General features: G+C 53.0%; 1 protein-coding gene across 3 annotated transcripts; it reads right to left on the bottom strand.

The window, feature by feature from the left end:
- Positions 1-1848: 1848 nt before the first annotated feature.
- DNAJB12 (DnaJ heat shock protein family (Hsp40) member B12) lies at positions 1849-18915 on the bottom strand. 3 transcript variants are annotated; one of them, XM_066554851.1, is made up of 9 exons: positions 18759-18915; positions 14756-14930; positions 13764-13909; positions 10786-10971; positions 9354-9433; positions 8584-8693; positions 5784-5956; positions 4779-4911; positions 1849-4124 (listed from the first exon to the last, which is right to left on the bottom strand). In XM_066554851.1, exons 1-8 carry the CDS (start codon positions 18889-18891, stop codon positions 4790-4792), a joined length of 1125 nt encoding a protein of 374 aa, XP_066410948.1. In that variant the 5' UTR covers positions 18892-18915; the 3' UTR covers positions 1849-4124; positions 4779-4789. The 3 variants fall into 3 exon arrangements, with proteins under 3 accessions (XP_066410948.1, XP_066410947.1, XP_066410946.1); XM_066554850.1 differs by having other exon boundaries at positions 1849-3744; positions 18759-18906; XM_066554849.1 differs by having other exon boundaries at positions 1849-3648; positions 18759-18906.
- Positions 18916-19007: the final 92 nt, after the last annotated feature.

Here is a 19007-nt window from a genome sequence, read left to right as displayed (position 1 = left end):
CACGTGTGCAAAGAGGGGAGGATTTCCCCTAAAATTTTGGGGTTTGGAGCATTTCTCAAAGGATCACATGCTAGAGCATGCCCCCTTCACGTGAGGGGCATCCCCTGTGGGATCATCCAGCACCAACCCCCCCCGGGGACACGGAGAGGGGTGGAAAGGGAGCTCCAAAGCGCGAGTTCCCTGGGCAGCCCGGGCTGGAGGCAGCGCTGATCCCGGGGAGGGCACAGCAGGAGATTGGTGGTGCTGCCAGCCCTGCCCCTGGCTCTGGCCGTGTATTCACAGCTCCAGAAACATGGGGAGTTTTAAATAGCCAGCTCCTAAAAGGGTGGCCCTGCTCCTGTGCTGCCAGCAGCAGCGTGACCCCTGCTTGTCACCCCCACCAGCCACTCTCAGGGAAGGTAAAGGGCTCCACATCCAATTTTTTAAATTATCACACCAAGAAAACCAAAAGAAAACCCCAGCAAAACTCCCAAAAGCCAGCACAGCCTCTGTCCTGGGGGTGCCCAGCAAAACCTTCTGTGTGGCACCACCCAGTCACAGCCCCAGTTATGAAGGTGAAACTTTGCTTTTATTTATAGCAAAATGGCCTTTCCCTGAGAAATTTGGGGGAGTCTCAAGGTCCTTGGGGTTTGGCAGCTCCCTGGAAGGTGCAGAAGCTTCCAGTGAGGCTGGATCAAATGTCTCCCATGGCAGGGGTAATGCAGAGGGATATTTTGGGACCTGGGAAGTGTTGGGCTATTTGTGGCACCAGCATCAGCCCAGGGATCCCAGGTGCCAGCAGTGGAAAGGGAGATTTTTGGGGGCATCAGCAGCAATAATGCAAATGAGGGATTAAATCCCAGCATAGTGCTAAACCCTCATGTTTTTCCTACCAAAAACAATGATGGGGGAAGAGGGGTCTCCTTGGCTCCCTACCTGCCAGAGGAGGATGTTCCTGGAGCACCTGCCTGCCTTTGATGCCTCCCTGCCTTTGGCAGCTGCTCCAATTAAAAGCTTGGGCTAACGAGCTAATGGGCAGCTCAAACCACCCACACCTTTGGTGAGTGGGCAGGGACCAGCACACCCTGAAATTCAAGAGTGTCTCCCATTGCTCCGGGCTGGGAATGACCCAAAATGCAGCAAAACCACCCCAAAACCTGGGCTGTGGGTGTGCCCTGTGCTGGCAGGGCTGACTCACCACAGAGGGGGAATGGCAGGGACCTGACCCTTGGCCTCTGAGAGCAGGGGAAAAAAAGGGAAAGGGGAGAAATTCCCACTCTTGCCTCTGAGAGAAGGGGGAAAAGGGGGAAATTCCCACCCAAAGCTTCCAGCACTTTGATGTACCAAAAGTACTTCCACCACTTCCTCCAGTGGGGAGGAAAAGAGACCCATACCAAATCCACACCAAGGCTCTGGGGCCAGCAGCTGGCAGATTCCCACCCCTGCCAGCAGGAAGGGCACCCAAGGCAGTGTCTCCGCCTGGAACAAAGGCAGCCCAGAGTCTTCCTGCCCACCTGATGGGGATGGTGCCCACAGGGCTCCTTCCAATGCCAGGATAATGCTGCCAGGTGGCATCCTAGGGTGAGAATAAGGCTCAGCCAGAGGATGAGGGGCTAATGGGAGGAAGGCCCTTCTGGGAACACCCCAGCAGAACAGGTCTGAAGCAAAGGTGCCCTGCTGGTGCTCGCTGTCACCTTGCCAGGGGCACCACAACCTCTCCATCCCCTCCCTGTCCTTCCCTCTGCACCTCTGGGCAGCCCCCACAGGGCCTTTGGGATGGCAAAGACCCCAAATTCCATCCACCACTGAGGAGCTGCAAAACCAGAGCTGGTTGGAGCAGGGAATCCACAGGACACCAACCCAGCTGGAGCCTTTCACATTATAAACATTTATTTATAGATGTACAATTGTATAATTAACTAAATCGAGAGATACAGCCTCTGTGAGCATCCACTGGGATCGATGCCTTCTCCCTCCTTGTGATCTGTGGGTATCTACCAGGAAAAAGAACCTGAAGGTTTTGGCAGGCAGGCTCCAGGCAGGGAATGGCACTGGGCAACACATCCAGCTCCTTCTGTGAGCAGGATTTTGGTTCAACCCCGTCCCCATCATCCCTGTGCCTCTATCGAGCGCCATTTCCACTCCTCAACTTCCACCCAATTTCTTCTGAAGGTGGAGGAACCATTAAAAAAAAAAAAGAAATAATAAAACCCCTTAAAATCAGGTCCAAGCTGTGGTGGCTGTGGGATAACAGGGCCTGCAGCCAACGGGAGGCTGAGATTTCACAAAATAAATAAACAGCCAAGACAGAGCGCATGGATTCCTAAGGACAACGGGATAAAACCTCCTCTGCCAGCCCACCCGGGAGCTGCTGTGCTCCCAGTTCAACCCCCTGACCGTGCCAGGGGATGGTTTGCACTGGAAATGTCTTTAGACACAAATGAGCTGCAGAGCAGCAAGAACAAAAAAAAAAAAACCCAAAAAATTAAATAATCCTGTTTATTCCATGGGAAATGGCTCTGCTCGTGCTGGCTTTGCTTCCAAGAGATGGCTCCTGACTCACCTGGAGCAGCTCACGCTGGTCCTGCCCGCGGTGGGGCAGGCACAGGGCAGATCAGACACCCCCTGATCTCCCCCAGCAGAACTTCTTCCAACAGAATGCTTTGTTCCTAATAGATCTGTGGCATTTTGCAGGTGTCCTGCAGGAAACACGAGGCGGGGTGTGAGGGCAGGGCTGGGTGCCTGGGGGGATGAGCACAACCTCCCAACAAAGGGCTGTTGGAAAGCCCTCTCTGCACGGAGCACGCTGATTACCAGGCAGAATTCCAGCAGACTCGGCAGAAAAAGGAGTTACATGCACAAATCAACCAAAGACTGACGAGCAAAATCCATCCAGGACAATCCTTCCCCTGGCTGGTGGCTCAGCTGACCCCCGGCTCCGCCGACGCTGCAAATCCACGGCTCTGCACGGGCTCCCCCCTTCTCTGGGAGCCCTGCACCTTTGGGGTTTGGTGTCATCAGAACCCCAAGAGCAGGTGTATGGACGTCCCCATCCACAGATTGTCCTCCCAGGAGCAAAGGACAGCAACTGCAAAGGGATTCCTGTTTTCCAGGCAGGAAAGTGCTGTGGACAGAGACACGCTGGGAAGAGGCTTCCTGCTGCCCTGCTCCCCAAAATGGGCAGAAACCAAAATAATTTAATCATCCAACCCCTGCATAGTTTAAAAGTACAACATATATACAGCTATAAATTAATGCTAAATAGATTATATTTTCTCTTCTTTGTCTTTAGTGTCTTCTTTTATCAATAAAATCCCACTTCTCTCTCCATTAGCAGCGGCGAAGGGTCTCCTTCTGCTTCAGGCTTCTACAGTTAGTCTGGGTTCTTTTACACTCTGTGTGTCTGTTCCAGGGGCTGTGGGATCCTTGTGGGATCCTGGGAGCACGCCAGCAGCGTTGGGAGGGGAGGAGGAAGACAGAGAGCTGGATTTCCTGTCCCAAGCGCTGCCTGCCATCGTCAGAGAGAGGCAGAGAGAAGAAAGAGGGGCAGTTGTGCGTTGCTAATTCTCCAATTCCATGTTTAAAGTAAGGTTTGATTCTTTTTAAAGAGCAAAGTCTGTCACCTCGGCTCAGTGCACTTCCCCAAAAGTCTTCGGGCGTTTGGACGCTCTGGGAACAAAAGCGGCAGCGGTGTCAGTCTGAGGCCAATCTGTGACTCCCCCTTGCTTCCCCACCCCACAGCACAGGCAGCAGCTTCTCCAGGCTCTTCCCAGAGCACGGGTGCAGGGAGGGAATTAAAGAAAAGCAGGTAATTAACACCAGAAGAGGCGCAGTCGTCCAAAGGAGAGAGCGGGAGGATCAAGGTAGGAACGGATCCAAAACCAGGATACACCCAAGGAAAAGCCCAGTGTGCCCCAGAGGATTTGCTTTAAAGGCCAAACTTTCAGATGCTGAGGAAAACAACTCCCAAAAGTGCAAATCAAGCAGCTCAGCAGCCAGCATCCTCAAGGAGTCCCTGTGAGCCGGAATGGTGTCCATACAAGACATGGAACAAGCTTCACCCAGGAGTTTTTCTATAGAAATCCTGTGCTCAGATAATTTTGGGATAGTGGGATCTGCACATTTCACAGGCAGCCCAGCAGTACCTGGTAAGTGAAATGAGCCCAAAAATTTATGCAGAAAAAGGACTCCAAACCCTGTGGCAATTTTTTTTCGTTACTTTGGTGCAGTTCTCCCAGCACATCTGATCTCACATGTGTTATCCGGGCTCTCCTTAATCCAAGCTCTCCAACCCCCAAATCTTCCAGACCTCCCCCCCAGCTGCTCTTACTTTGATTGCCAGTTTAACCCAATAAGCTACTTCTCCAACCTGCTGGGAACATTTGCTTTGTTCTCCTTGAATGGGAAGGCAACAGGAGGGGGGACAAGGAACATCTGTTGGGTGGGACTCCATTCCCTGTCACGTGCCAGGGCTAACAGCTTTCCCAGCAAAACAGACACCAAAGCAACCAAAACCAAGGGATCATTAAAAAGTGGGGGCTGGATGCCACAGTGCCTAAGAAACTCCCAACCTCACCAAGGGATTGTGCCCTGCTCCTAGAGGCCAGAGAAAAGAGGGAGCCTGGAGAGAGCCGGGGGAGCCGACATGCAAACGAAACCCAATCGATTCCCGATTAACGCGGGAGCGCCGGCGGAGGGGAGGCTGCGCGTGTGCGCCCCCAGGACACTCCTGGAGGGCTGGGTCTCACTCAGGGCTTTCAGTGAGAAAAACACTGGGGTTCCCTGCTCCCAGCTCGTACTTGGGCTGGCACTATCCGTGCAGGGAGGCCTGGACGTCTGACAGTCTGCTACAGCTGGGGGTGCCCATCTTCTGTGCCCGCTGGTACAGGTCCGAGTCCCCGAAGTAGCGTGCCCGGTACAACAAGCCTTCCTCTGCAAAGGGAAAAGCTCAGGGTCAGGAATGCCCTCTGGAAGGGACTCCCCTGCCAGGCCCTGCTCCCCCACCGGCTCTGCTGGGAACAGGAGGCACCTCCAGCTGTCCGAGGTGGAGCAAAGGATGAGGATGAGGATGAGGAAATGCCCCGCGCCCTTCGGGACAGGATGGGCGTAAGAGCTGCTGACAGCTCATCCATCCTGGGAAAAGCCCAGGGAACCCAGCTCCAGTGCCAGCACATGCATGGGCAGCCCACACAAAGGTTACCCCAGCAGGGCTCTGTGAGTCTGGCACCACCCAGGGATGATCACAGCCCCTCTGGCATTCCAGAGCTGAAATCCTATCCCAGCCAGTGCTCCAAGAGCTGTGACCACTACAGCAGCCAGAGCACACAGGTTGCCCCTGGACTCGCTGCCCTCACCACCCTCTGCTGCCAGGATGTCTGGCTGGATCGTCTGCCTGGGCAGCCCCCTGGGAGCAGGGGTGGGATGTGGGACCATGACACCATGGGCAGCAGACTTTCCAGCACCATCCATGAACAACTGAAATATGACACAGGGCTAGCAGGGATCCTGGAGGTTCTACCTTCCCCCTCCACTGGAAATCAGAGGTATCCTGCTGACACGGCAGGGGAACCTCTGGGGCACAGCTCCTGTCTGACCAGTTCTGCAGCAGCATTAAAAAGCAAAACAAAACAAAAAACCCCCACATACCGGGCCTGTCATGAAGTCATAGACTGGAAAAAACAAAGCCAACGACACAGGAAATGTGCTGGCACCGTGTTAAAGTATAACTTCAGCACGACTTAGTCCTCAGTCAAAGACATTCCAAAGCCAGCCCATGGAGCAGCTGCTGACCCCTCACTACTCACTCTGCTGCTTCTCCCTCCAGCAGTTGTTCCTCAGGTTTGCTATGTAGTCGTCCTCCACGCTCCGCTCCACGTTCTTCAGGTTCGTGCCCGTGTACTCCTCGGCAAAGCTCTCGGACACGTAGTAGGGGACTTTCAAGTGCTCTGTGACCCTCCTGTGTGTGTGACCCACAGACCTGGTGCAGGGACAAGAGCACAGCAGTGTGGGACACGTTTCAAGAGCACAGCAAAGCCCCCAGCTTGGGCGATGTGATTCCAAACAGCAGGAAACATCCCTCATCCCTATCCAGCCACCGGCTTGGAGGGTGGAAGGGAGCAGCATTTCTGGTGGAAACCAATCCAACACAGGGAGAGAGAAGCTGCCAGGCCTCCAGCAAGGTGGGCAGGGCTCTGAATACACACATAATTCCAAGATACATTGCCCATAAATTAAAATAAAATGTTCCCTGGAATTTTCGTTCAATTATTAAATCTGTAATTTCCTCCATTTGCAAGATGGGACCCGCTCTGTGCCCTGGCCTGCATCAACCAGCACAGAAAGAACTTTCCAGAAGGAAACCTCTTCCTCCCCTGGCCCAGTGGATTTGCATTTCAGACAAAGCCCTGCTCTTGCTTCCCCTGACAGCCCAGCAAACCTAGAGACCCTCCCTAGGGCGTGTGTGTGAGCTGTAACACAGGAGCTGGGCCCAAACGCTGCATTTGCCACAAGGGCTCCACCTGGAGACGTGCCCAAAGCTCCCTGTGATAAATACCAGCTGCTGCTGCACTGAGAGCAGCCTGATTCTTGAGCCAGCTCTAAACATGAACTCATCCAGCTCACCTTTCAGTCTGTTATCAGAGGATACAGATGGGATCCCAAGGCTCCTGCATGTTTCACCAAGGCCCAGTGCTGGGTAACTGAATGGGCTGAACAGGAGCACAGAGCTCTGCTGGGATTTCTCAAGGCAGAGGTGCAGCTTGGAAAAAGCCAAGTTCACTATTTTCTCTGTCAAGACAGAGCCCTGAGCTCTCCCAAAGCTCATATTCCTCTCCTGGATAAAGATGGGACTGCAGAGTGTGCCCTCACAGGAGAAGGATTGGGAATGGCAGGGCTGCAGCAGCACACTGGGGTGTGAAGCATGAAAATCAGGGCACAAGAAACCTGTCACCTGCAGTCAGCCATGCAATTAAGTCAGGCCAATTCCATGAGGTGTTACTGAACAGTAACAATCAGGCCCACAGCCAGGCAGCTCTTCCAGCAGGAAGATCCTTTTTGGAAGAGATTTACAAAGGTAACAGTGGTTCTTTAGGACTCTGCCCTCCTCAGTGACACCTTCACTATGGAGGGGTGGCATTTAAATCTGTGGGTTCAAAGCTTCTGTTCCCCTGCTCCTGAGCTGAGGCACAGCTTTCCCTTCCCAGTGAGTGATGCAGCAGCTCCTCCTGCCGGCCCTGCAGCACCTCAAACCAGCTCCAACATCCTGCCTGCTCAGGAAGCCTCTGGCAGGGCTGCAGGAGCTCACTTCCCACCCTTGTCCAAATCCAGCCTTGGAAATAGGGTTGCTTGCTGCTACCTGAGTGTGCAGAGACAGGGAACAGGGAATGGGGCAGCAGAGAAACATCTGGGGCTCAGGGATGGCTTCCTCTGGCAGCTGGCAAGGCTGGAAGCAAATCCCTGCCCACTTAAATGCTCCCTCCTTTCTGTGTCTTCTCACCCCACAGACTCTTCACCAGTTTAACCAAACTGGTCCATGTGGATTATGCTTAGTTTTACAATGCTAATGCTAGCTGTGGAAATCACAGCTCAACACCCTTCACCCTCTCAGAATGACCCTGAACTGTGCCAAAACCATCCCATCTTCTGGTCCCAAGCACCAATGCCACAGTCTTTGCTCTGAATCTGAGTTGGGTTTTATAGTATTTAACATCAGCCCCTCCCCTGGAATTGTTCAAGGCCAGGTCAGATGGGGCTTGGAGCAACCTGGTCTAGTGGGCTGTGTCCATGGCCATGGCAAGGGGTGGAACAAGGTAATTTTAAGGTCCCTTGCAATCCAAAGCCTTCTGGGATTCTATAATCAACGGAAACATTGCTACCTGTGAAAATAGGCAGGAACACCAGGTCTGCCCTCTCTAAATGCACATAAGAACTCATACTGAACATGCACCAAGCCTTTGCCAGGAATGATGCAAGCAGATAGAAACCAAGCCTGTTTTCCCACTCTTTGTTAGCACTGCACAGTGACTAAGAATGAGGACACATTCCATTAGTCACCAGAGGGAGCAGATGGGGCATTTCCACAGATCTAGAACAGAGCAGTTTCACTTTCACATCCTCAATGTCTGGCCAAAGCTATTTCATGGCAAGATGAGAGCTCAGAAAGAGGGGATTTCTCTGGGAGTGACTTTTATTCCTTATCCTCTTCCTCTGCTGTGTTGTGCTAAGGCTTTCATGGAGAACATGGCTTTTGTTTTTCACACTCTGCACCTCAGTTTGCTCCATATGGGATTTCAGTGCTGGCCTGCAGCCTCCCCAAACCACTTTGTCCCTTTCCATGACAGACACAGCTGTGGGTATGGACTGCAGAAGGTCCCTGGCAAGGAACTCTCTCCATCAGGGAACTGAGCACTCTCCAACTCTCCCTGCACCTTGTATCTCACACCTGTGTGAGAACCACAAAGACTTCACTGGCAGCAGGAGCCACGGGGTCAGGAGATGAAGCAAAAAAACCCAAAGGAAGAAAGAGGGAAGATCCCTGCCCCACCACAGCCCTCCAGAGGCCACCCCCTCCCCATGTGGGTAAGGTTTAGAGGAATGGGTACTAACAGCCTGTGGCTCAAACTGTAGGGTGGGCTGGAGACCATCATCTGGCTGAGAGCTGACACGATGATCAGGATGAGGATGGGCATCAGCTGGACAAACAGCCCCAGGCCACCCTGAGGGAACAGAAACACACAGTGCAGTGCCACCCACACAGCTGGACAAGGACCCCATGGCACCTCCCTCCCTCCTTCCCTCCCAGTGCTCCAACACAACCTCCTCTCTCCTGCTTTTCACAGGGAGTGGCCCAAACTAGCTGGGGGGAACCCAGCAGCCCACAGGACAGTGTGAGGGGGAACCCAGCAGCCCACAGGACAGTGTGACTCTGAGGGTCCAACCCCCCTGGCCCTTCTCTGGATGTGACAATGGGCAGAGGGCACTGCCAGGGGGAGCCCTGGCAGGGAATTCCAAAAGCCTCATGCCCACAGCTCGTTTTTCTAGAGCAAACTAGGGAGCAGGGCTGGTTATATGGATGGCCTTCTCCCCTTTTCAGTGCTGGATAGATGAAGGTAACTCCCCCTCCCCCTCACCTCCTAAGCTCCCTTCAGTTCCACCTTCAAGCTGGAGATAAAAATATCCAGGAAGTTCCTGTTTGTTTTTTTACAACAAAATTGGCTCTGTCCAGACAACAGCCATAATAACCCTGGCTCCAGCTTTCTGTTTGAGAGGGTGGCAACAAGCAGGACTGTTTCACAAGCCAGGCCCACAGCTCACAGCTCCCAGTGCTGTGCTGGGAAAACCTCCAGCCTCCCAGGTCCCAGGTGTTTTCCACTTACATCCCCCTGGTGCTCCCGCCTGTCCTGCCTCTGGTGGTAGGCGTACCTCATCCTGCCATTGCTGTACACGTGCACATTGCCTGGAGGAAGAAGAAAACTCTTACTCCAAAGTCACAGTGTGGAGTATGAGGCTGCTGCTGCCTGGCCAGGGAGGGACCACAAAAGGTGGCCATGATCCATGTTTCACCTGCTTACAGGCTGAAACAGGATATTCCTGAGGTGGTTGGAGTGCAGAGTGGGCACAGAGCTCCTTCTGTAAGATTTTGCAGGATTGTGTGAAAACTCAGCTTGGAAGTGACCTCAGGAAGTTCAACCTCCTGCCCAGAGCAGGGTCAGCTATAGAGAGAGAACACCCTGCACAGGCCTTCTCCCTTCTGATGGAATAGATTAAAACCAGTTACAAACAGAAATAATTCTGGGCTTTTTCCCACCCTGCCAACAAAGCTCCTCCATGTCTTGTTTTAAATGTCAAAGCTACAGCTGCAAAGGGAGCCAGGCTGAGAGAGCAGCCCTCAATTCTCTCAGGACAGCAAGGAAAGGGAAAAAGAGACTGAGCTGAAATAGCAACATGCTGTTTTTGCAGGAGTAGCTTCTTGGCCTCTCTGCCAGGCAGAGCACAAATGCTGCAAAAGGCTTCCAGATGCTTTTGAGCCTCTGGTGTTGGGGTGTTAGCGCTCAGATTCCAGACAGGAAAGAGCTACCAGAGTGAATTTTCTTAACTGAAACCAAATTTTTTTTTTCAAGTTGGTCCACAGAGGTCCAAGAAGCCCTGTGTCCACTTCCAGTCAGATTTGAGTGGAACAAATACAAAGGAGTCTTCCAAAATACCCTTCTCCTGACATGGAATCTGTGTCTTTTGAGCAAGTAAAGGAACAGATTCTTTCCTGCTCCCCAAGCCATGATCAGCACTGTGGACAGACAGGATGCAGATTTATTTTTCAATTCACAAGGTCTAAATTATGCTGTAGAAATACTATTTTCCTTTTTTTTTTTTTGGGGCACAGGGGAGAGAAGGAAGTGGCCACTGATCTTGGAGAACCTGTTCTAGCTGTGTGGTGGAGCAGACAGAGATGAAGAACAAGGCCCAGGTGTTACCACAGTTTGCTCTGATAAGAAGATTTAAATTCCAAAACCACCAGGCAGAAAAGCCTTCCTCAAGACAGGATTATTTTCACAACAACCCTTAAAACAAGTCACTTTTTGTTCTAGCATTCCACCCACCCTAACAGCAGCTGATGTTGCCAGCACGCAAACAAACACCTGAGGCTGGGAAGCAGTCCAGCTCTGATGGCTGCTGAGCTGTCCAAAGATGAACCATTCAAGAAACTCGAGGCCACACGTGGAGGGAGAACTCCCCCTCACCAAACCCAGCGCAGCCTCAAGAACCCCAACCGCACCAAAAGGAGGAGAAATGCAGCTGGAAGGTGCTTACTGGAAGGAAAGCCACCCCCAAAGAACATGTTGAAGAGGTCCTCGGGGGAGATGTCGGCCTCGAAGCCGCGGTGGAAGTCGGCGTGGCTGTGGCCGTGGCGGGCGGCGCTGAGCTTCTCGTCCCCGAACTGGTCGTACTGCTTCCTCTTCTCGGGGCTGCTCAGCACGGCGTACGCGTTCCCGATGGCTGTGGCACACAGGGAGGAAGAATCAGCTCAATCAGCTCCTTCCTCCCACCTGCAGCCCTGCACAGTGCCAGCGTTTGCCTTTCTCATCATGCAAAGCGAGAGATTCGGCTGCCCCCGCGTCTTTGCAATGGGCACCTGGCACGCGGCTCGGGCAAAGCCAGGCAGGAGGAAACCACACAGGGAAAAATTCCTTAATTCATTCAAATGATAAGGGTTTGGTGCATGTCCCCAGAGAAACCCTTCAGCTGTGTAGGGAAATCAAATTTTAGTTGACAAATTTTATTCAAAAGTGGCACTAAGGGAATTTATTGTCAGAGCCTACAACTAGAACTGCAAAGAATTTAAATACGGGCTAAATCCCTGAAAGGGACTTTAAAACTTTCCATAAAAGCTGCTAAGGAAACATTAGCCAGAAGTTGCATCCATCAGCTAACAGTTTCAGCTCTTCCAGATGCCACATACAAGGTGCATAACTACAAGGACTGTTAACCAGTGCCTGTGAGGCTGGAAATGTACTGGAACTAAACCCCTGCCAGGTCCCTGGGTCCCTCTCCTTCCAGCCTCATGAGTTTCAGCCCTTTTCCCAGAATGTCTGCCTGCCACCCTCCTGTTTCTGCACTCACCTCTCCACACATTCCAGCTTCCCACTTTCCTCTGTACCCAGCCACCTCAGGCCTCCCTGTGTCACAAGGACCCAAAATGTCCATGGCAGAAGGTGCCTGGGGTGTAAAAGGCAGGGGCAGAAGGGATGGAACAGGGGGAAAAGGGGAATAATGTGCTCATCTGGAGATCAGCTCCAAGATTCAGCATTTCCCCATGGCCAGATGGAGGTGTACGGTTTCTTCTTGGAGTGGAGATTTGGAGGGCAGAGGATGTAATGTCAATACACTCCTTCTCCTTCTTGGTTATAATTAGTGCACCCAGAGCAAACACTTCTAGAGCCAGGCAGGGAAGCTGCTGGACAAGGAGTGACTCAGAGTGTATCAACCACACAGCTGCAAAGAACAAGGGAAGCAACGACAACAGAGCAGTTCAGGGTTTCTTCACTGTCTCACTTTGTGCTGACAAAGCCCAAGAAATGCCTCATTCCAAGGCAGGATTTTAGTTCCAAGTAGCCAGGCTGAAGGCTTTTTCCAGGAGCAGACAGGCAGTGATGCAGATCTGCCACGAGGCAGCCTGCAGCCAGCTGGAACTGTACACTGAGGCACGGGCTCAGCACCTTATCAGCGGTCACTGGGAAGGCGAATGCCAAGACTTCAGCTAATCCATCAACATTAGGAAAAATTAACTCATATCCTCACAGCAGGGCACGTTTCCCCCTTCACCCTCTGGAACCGAGCAGCTGGACTTCAGCTCAGCTCAGGGCCTGAAGGACAGGAAGCCATGGAGGCAAGGCCTGGAGGAGATAACCCCACAGTGGGGGATAAAGGGCACTTTGCTTAACGCTCCACTTCTGGCACGTAACTCCTGCCAAAGCCTTGGGCAAACATCATTATTCAAGATTACAGGTGAGGAAACCTGCCTTTGGCCACTGAGGGATCCAAGGATGAGCTGTGCAGCAGCAGCACTGCACAGGCAGAGCTGATAGCTGTGTGCAGATGCCCTTTCATCTGCCCCCACACCAGCACGGGCTCTCCCAGGTAGCTGGGGGTCAGTCACTCTTTGCTAACTCTTATCAGGGAAGGACTTAAGTCTTAAAAGGCTTGAACAAACCTTACCCAAGACTTTTACTGCTGAATTTGCGTCTGTGAGGAGCTCACCTGAATACTGTACCAGTGCACTGACATCAGGCCAGCCCTGCTCCCTGCTCCAGCAAAGGGCTCATGCATTTCACTCCCAAAATCTGGCTGCTTTGGGGTGGAAGGTGCCTGGAAGACCCTCTCATTCCACCCCCTGCCATGGACAGGGACACCTTCCAATGTCCCAGATTGCTCCAAGCCCTGCCTAACCTGGCCTAGAAAACTTCCAGGGAATCCAGGGGCAGCCACAGCTTCTCTGGGCAGCCTGTGCCAGAGTCTCAGAACTGTCTTGAGTAAAGAATTTATTTCTAAAAAAGTGGCAGAATCAGATTATTTTAATGGCTTCCAAACCAGTGCTGTATGACTGGCACCAAGGAGCTCTGTGTTCAGCTCAATGATAATAATCAAACTTCCACAGCTTGCAGGGGAAAATGGGATTATATGTTCCAAGCAATAGCATCTCTCTTGGAAAATTACTCCAATCTTAAGGTGTCTCATTACCCAGGAAACATCCCTGCTGCATTTATAGAGAGGGTCTGAGAATTGGGCTCTTTGAAGCAGAACCAGAGCTCCTTTTCTGAGTTTTTGCTGGGCTCACTTGTATGGCTGCTGCAGTTCCACCCTAGAAACTTCCACTTGGGATTTCTATCCACCAGTTCCATCCACAAATGGTTGGGTGTTTCCTGGAATGTTTCTCCTGAGGGGTTTGTGAGCCCTGAGTCTGCCTCTGGTGTAACTGGGTTATTCCTGACAGAATTCCCTCCTGAGCAGTGAGACAGGAGCTTGGAGCAGGGAACACACAGGGAAGGGAAGAGCTGCTGGGAGAAAGAGAAGGAAGGCTTCTCCTTACCCAGCCAACAGAGGTGAGTCCTACCTTGCCAGCCTGTATTTATTATTTTAAGCTCATACTTTGGTCATGACATGACCAGCTCTGAAGGGAGACAGCTTCACAAAGAGCAGCTTTATGTCACTCTGCCTGACTTGTGGGGCTGTTTTTAAGGGTTCTCTCAGTGAGAGTTGGGGGCAAACCACAAATGTGGAGCTGGCTTTACCTTTGAATGCCTCTGTGGCCCCTGGTGCATGGTTCTTGTCCGGGTGGAACTTCAGGGCCAGTTTCCTGTAGGCCTTTTTCAGATCCTCATCAGAAGCTTCTCTGTTGACTCCCAGAATTTCATAGTAATCTTTGCACTGCTTTACCCTGCCAGGGGAGAGGGGAGCAAGCACTGAGTTCCAGGAGTAAAAACCTCTTTGTCTTGAATAGCTGTCAGCTCTGAGACTCTTCAGGCAGCACAGTTTCAGGGTGTTGCTCAGGGATCTGTGGATTACTCAGCCCCTGCTCTCAGAGGGTGACCCAGCACAGAACGAGTTGGGCCAGTGCAGGAGGAAGGGCCTCCCCTCAGACCCACACAGGAATGTGAATGGCAAATAAACTTCACATTCATCATGTCCATGTGCTGGAGACTGTTTGGGAAGGACTACAGCACCTGAAGGAGATTGGCCTTTCCCTCCCCACCTGACTCTCTCCTCAGCTAATTCCCAGATGTAGAACTTGCATCAGCTGAATTGCAGAGCAGGAAGGAGGGAGCAGCCCAGGGTGTGCAGCCCATCCTGCCTGGGCACACTCAGCCCAGCCAAGGCTTCTGCTTCTTACATGATGAGGCAGAATCCAGCAGGCTGGGTTTTTGGAGAAGTGGATGATGTAACAAACATTCCAGCAAGTCCCTTGAAGTGGTTCTTGCACAATCCAGGCCATGCCCATAACCTTAAACAAAGTTTACCAAGCGACTGCACCTGCAGCTCGGTCCTTCAGCTTCCAGGGTGGGCAAATGGGACAAAGGAATAAAGGGAAGCTTGGAACAGGGTTTGGAAAATGAGCAGACCCAAGCCAGCTGCCCACCAGGGCTGCTGGAGCTATAAATCCTCCTGGGCATGCTCTTAACACTATTCCAAATGGTTCAAAGCTGAAATCTTTAAAATACTGTGAAAAGCAGATGGGTACCATGGGATAAAGTCAAACAAATGCCCCAGAGAGCTGTGCACAAACCTCTTCACTGCATCCAGCTGGTCCTGAGTGTAGCCCTTGGGGGCCTCCCCCCCAGCCTCTCCGTTGGCTGATGGGAAATCTCCACTCATTTTCCTGAACTGAGGGTTTGTGGATTCCCTGGGCTGGGACTGGCCATTGGCTGACTGCTCGTTCTTGTTGAGTGACTCAAGCAGAACTGAAACGAGAGAAACAAAAACATCGAGAGCAAAGCACCAAGCTCAGCCTGCCCTTCCAGCTCTCCCATGAAGAGATTCCTCTTCATCTCTGCCCCCTTCCCAAGGCCCCCCCAGCCTTCCCCAGGAAGAGCCTCACCTTTCCTCCCATGTAATCTCTCAGCTCCTGTTGCTTCTCACCCAGGTGTGAGGGCCACTGCTGAAGATGTTCTGCTGCTCCCAACACACAAAACCTCCACAAAAACCCCAGGACCACCCAGACAGTCCAGGAGCCACAGCAGATCAGCAAAGCAGTGTCTCCCTGTCCTTTTTTCCCTTCCATCTCTCCTTGACAGCAAACCATGTCCAAATGTGTCCTCCAGCACATTATAAAGTGTATTATTCTTCTTTATCTCCTGCTTTTCAGAGCCTACAGTGCTGGGGAAGTGATGTGACAATGCCATGTCTTTAGAGAGCTTAGAAAACAATTCTGTGGGCTGTCAATCCCCTGGGGACACTCCCCTTTTGGGGACAGAGCTGCAGCACTGCTGGCTGCCAGCTCCTCACAGGGGCACTTTGTTCTCCTGTCACTACCTAGGGACTGGGAGCAGCTGTGAAACCCATCCTGCCTCTCAGTTACTGAGGGGACAAATCCACCTTCCCTTTTCTCCTCCTCCTTGCAAGGCTCAGGCACTTCCATCCTCTCCAACATGCAGGCCTGGCCTAACCCTCCAGGGGACACAATGGAGGGAGGCTCCAAGCATCCTTCCATCGTGCATTTCCCGGGCAGCTGCACAGCACCATCTTTCCAAACTGCTTTTTAAACCAACATCAGACTGATTTCTTCAGCCCCACTCAAAAGAACAGGCACACATGCTACAGTGAAACCCAGCCAGGGATATTTACACAGGCCCCAGTATCCTGAGCTTGCAGTCCTTTATCCAGACCCCAGAACTGGGAGGGACGTTCCACCTCCTCCCATGGATTGCACAGCACAGACCTTGCACTATGGGGTATCACCTTCTTTAGGCAAGTGCAAACAACACTTGCAGGCCAAGAGATGAGCCAAGATATCCTATCTGGCCCCAGTGCTCAGAGGGGGCAGAAAAATCCACTCAGGAATCCAAAGACCAATAGAGGATGAGGGATGTCAAGGACAGTGGGCTAAGGAGCAGTAACTGGATGAGCTTTTGGGCTTGGGAGCTTCACAAATTTCAAATTAATTTCTTTTAGAAAAGTAAATTTTTCCCTCACTCATATTTCCAATGCTTCAGTGTTCACTGAATGATAATCTTTGGTTTTGCTCCTTCCAAACCTGGAGCAATCTGCTCCAGGTTAAATTTCCCCTCACGAGGCTGTTCCCCCACCCACACCCCTCCTGCTGCTTTGGGCTTTGTTCCCTACAGCTTACCAGGAGATTTTGATCCCAGAACAGTTTGGGTGGGAAGAGATCTCAAAGCCCATCCATTCCCACCCCTGCCATGGCAGGGACACCTTCCCCTGTCCCAGGCTGCTCCAAGCCCCAAAGTCCAGCCTGGCCTTGGGCACTGCCAGGGATCCAGGGGCAGCCCCAGCTGCTCTGGGCACCCTGTGCCAGGGCCTGCCCACCCTGCCAGGGAACAATTCCTCATTCCCAATGTCCCATCCAGCCCTGCCCTCTGGCACTGGGAAGCCATTCCCTGTGGCCTGCCACTCCAGTTCCTGATGAAATCCCTCTCAAATTTTCTTGCAGACCCTTGAGACCCTGGAAGGAGCTGTGAGGTCTCCACACACCCTTCTCCCAGCCCCAGCTGTCCCAGCCTTTCCTCCCAGCAGAGCTGCTCCATCACTTTAATCATCCTGGTGCCTCCCCTGGGCTCTGTGCAGCAGCTCCAGGTCCCTCCTGTGCTGGGCCAGCTCTGCAGGTGGGGTCTCAGCTGAGCACAGGGGCAGAATCCCCCCTCTCCTGCTGCCCAGAGTGCATTTCCCAAAGCCAAGCACAGAAACCCACAGCTGGCCACAGCTCAGTCCCATTTTGCTGTACAGCCCCAAACCTGCTGCTTCCTGCACCCTCTGCAGCCCCAGCACAGCACAAATTCAGGGACTACTGAAGCAGAGAGTGCAGAATTAGGCTGCAGTTCTGCCAACTCAGAACTGCCCTCCCCAGCACGTGCCATGGGGCACTCTTCCTCCCTTATTACCCAACATTTGCCCAACTTCCCATAAATTTTCCCCAGCTCCCCCTGAAAGATGACCAGAGTGTGACAGTGTCTCAGCCAACGTGCCCTGACACAGGAGATTTCTGCTGCAATCCCCTTGCAAAACCCTTCCCTGATCCCAAAAAGCCCAGCCAGGGTCAGAGTTTGCAGAGTGTTGCCAAACCCTGGGGAATTCCTAGGGAAGAGATTTTCCCAGGAGCTCCTCAGAGGCTCAGGGACCACCAGGGGATCTCTGGCAGCATTTCCCAATCCAGAGCCAGCAGGACATGGAGCAAAGGGTCCTTGGATGAGAAACTTGGTTGGGTTTGGCCATAAATCAGTACAAATGTTGTGTTTAACATTAACCTGCCCTGCTGGCTCTGCCTTTCTCCAAAAGTCACTTTTCCTACCCAGTAATTTCACCGAAGTATAAATTCCAGAGGAAAGGGAGGGGAGGAAAACCACAGCACAGCACACACTGTGTTTGAGGCAGAGGGAAGAGGCCTGGTGCAACAAAAAACAGGATTACAGGAAGCCTTGGGGCAAACAAGCTGCAAAGCTCAGCCAAAGAATCCAAACTCAGCTGAGGTCAAAGAAAAAAAAAAATCTACAGCTTTTTACATTATATAATATTCTGCCATGTAAGAACATGCAGGGAAAGGACTGAGTTTGGCTGCTTTCACAAAGCACTTCCCATATGAATTAAAGCTTTCAGGAAATGATGGAAACAAACGAAAATCTTTCGTTTGGCAGAAAGTCTTGGGGAGGAGTCTTGTTTTGTTACACGTGTGAGAGCGTGGGCTCAGCCACGGCCTGTCTGTCTGTCTGCAAACACAGAAGGAACAGGGCAGGGAGAGCAGGAATACGATGGAAACAGGAGGAAGAGCAAGAGGAGAGGAGGAGGAATGGAGAAGGATGAGGAGGAGAGGATGGATAAGAGGAAGAGATGAGGAAGAGCAGGAGGAGAGAAGAAACACGAAGGGGAATGCAGGAACACGGAGGAGAGGAACGGGAGAGGGAGGGGAGGAATGGGAGGAGGAGATGAACAGGAATAAGAGGAGGAGGAGGAGAAAAACAGGAAGAGGAGAGGAACAGGAGGAGGAGGAAAAGAACAGAAGGAGGAGAGGGACAGAAACAGGGTAAAGGAATAGAAGGAGAGGAGGAATAGGAAAGAAGGAATAGGGGAGGAAAAGGAGGAATACGAGGGGACAAACAACAGGAGGAGAAGTGGAGAAATAGGAGTGTAATGGGAAAATAGAGGTATAGGAAAGGAGGAATCGGAGGAGGAGAAGGGCTTTTCGAAGCCCCCTGAGAACTTTCCCCTCGCCTTGCCAAGCCCCTTCCCTCCCCTCAGCGCTGCTCCGGCTGCAGCGGGTGCTGTGCCCGCACCTCAGGGCTCCCACAGCAGCGCGGAGCCGGCCCCCTTCCCAGCGCTCTCCTCACTGAGGGCCACCGCTAAAAACAGAGGCCGCGGGCCGTCAATAGCCGGTCCCGGCCCGTCAGTAGCCGGTCCCAGACCCCCGGACACGCCCCGGGCCCCCCGACGAACTCGCTTTCCCGGCGTGCCCCGCGCGCACCGCGCAGGCGCCATGAGGGTGAGAGGTCAGGCCCGGCGGCAGCCGCTCAGGCCGCGCTCCCCCGGGCCCCCCGCCGCGCCCCCGGCCTGGCGCTCACCGCGGACCCGCTGCGAGGGGTACAAGCGCTGCGCCTTCTCCAGGAAGCGGCGGGCCTTGTCGGGCTGGTTGGCTTTGATGGCGGCCAGCGCAATGCCAATGCACCGCTCCGCCTCGTCCCGGTTCGACTCCATGGCGGCGGCGGCCGGGCGGGGGGGCGGAGGGGCGGGGCCGGGCGCGGAGGGATGACGTCACGGAGCCCTGCCCTCAGGCGGGCGGGCCCGGCGGAGGCTCCGGGGGCCGGGGAGGC

Source organism: Molothrus aeneus, chromosome 8, assembly GCF_037042795.1.
Source record: "Molothrus aeneus isolate 106 chromosome 8, BPBGC_Maene_1.0, whole genome shotgun sequence".
In the NCBI taxonomy this organism is placed as follows: Eukaryota; Metazoa; Chordata; class Aves; order Passeriformes; family Icteridae; genus Molothrus; species Molothrus aeneus.
Note: the sequence above shows the minus strand (reverse complement) of the source record. Positions and strands in the feature narration are given on the sequence as shown.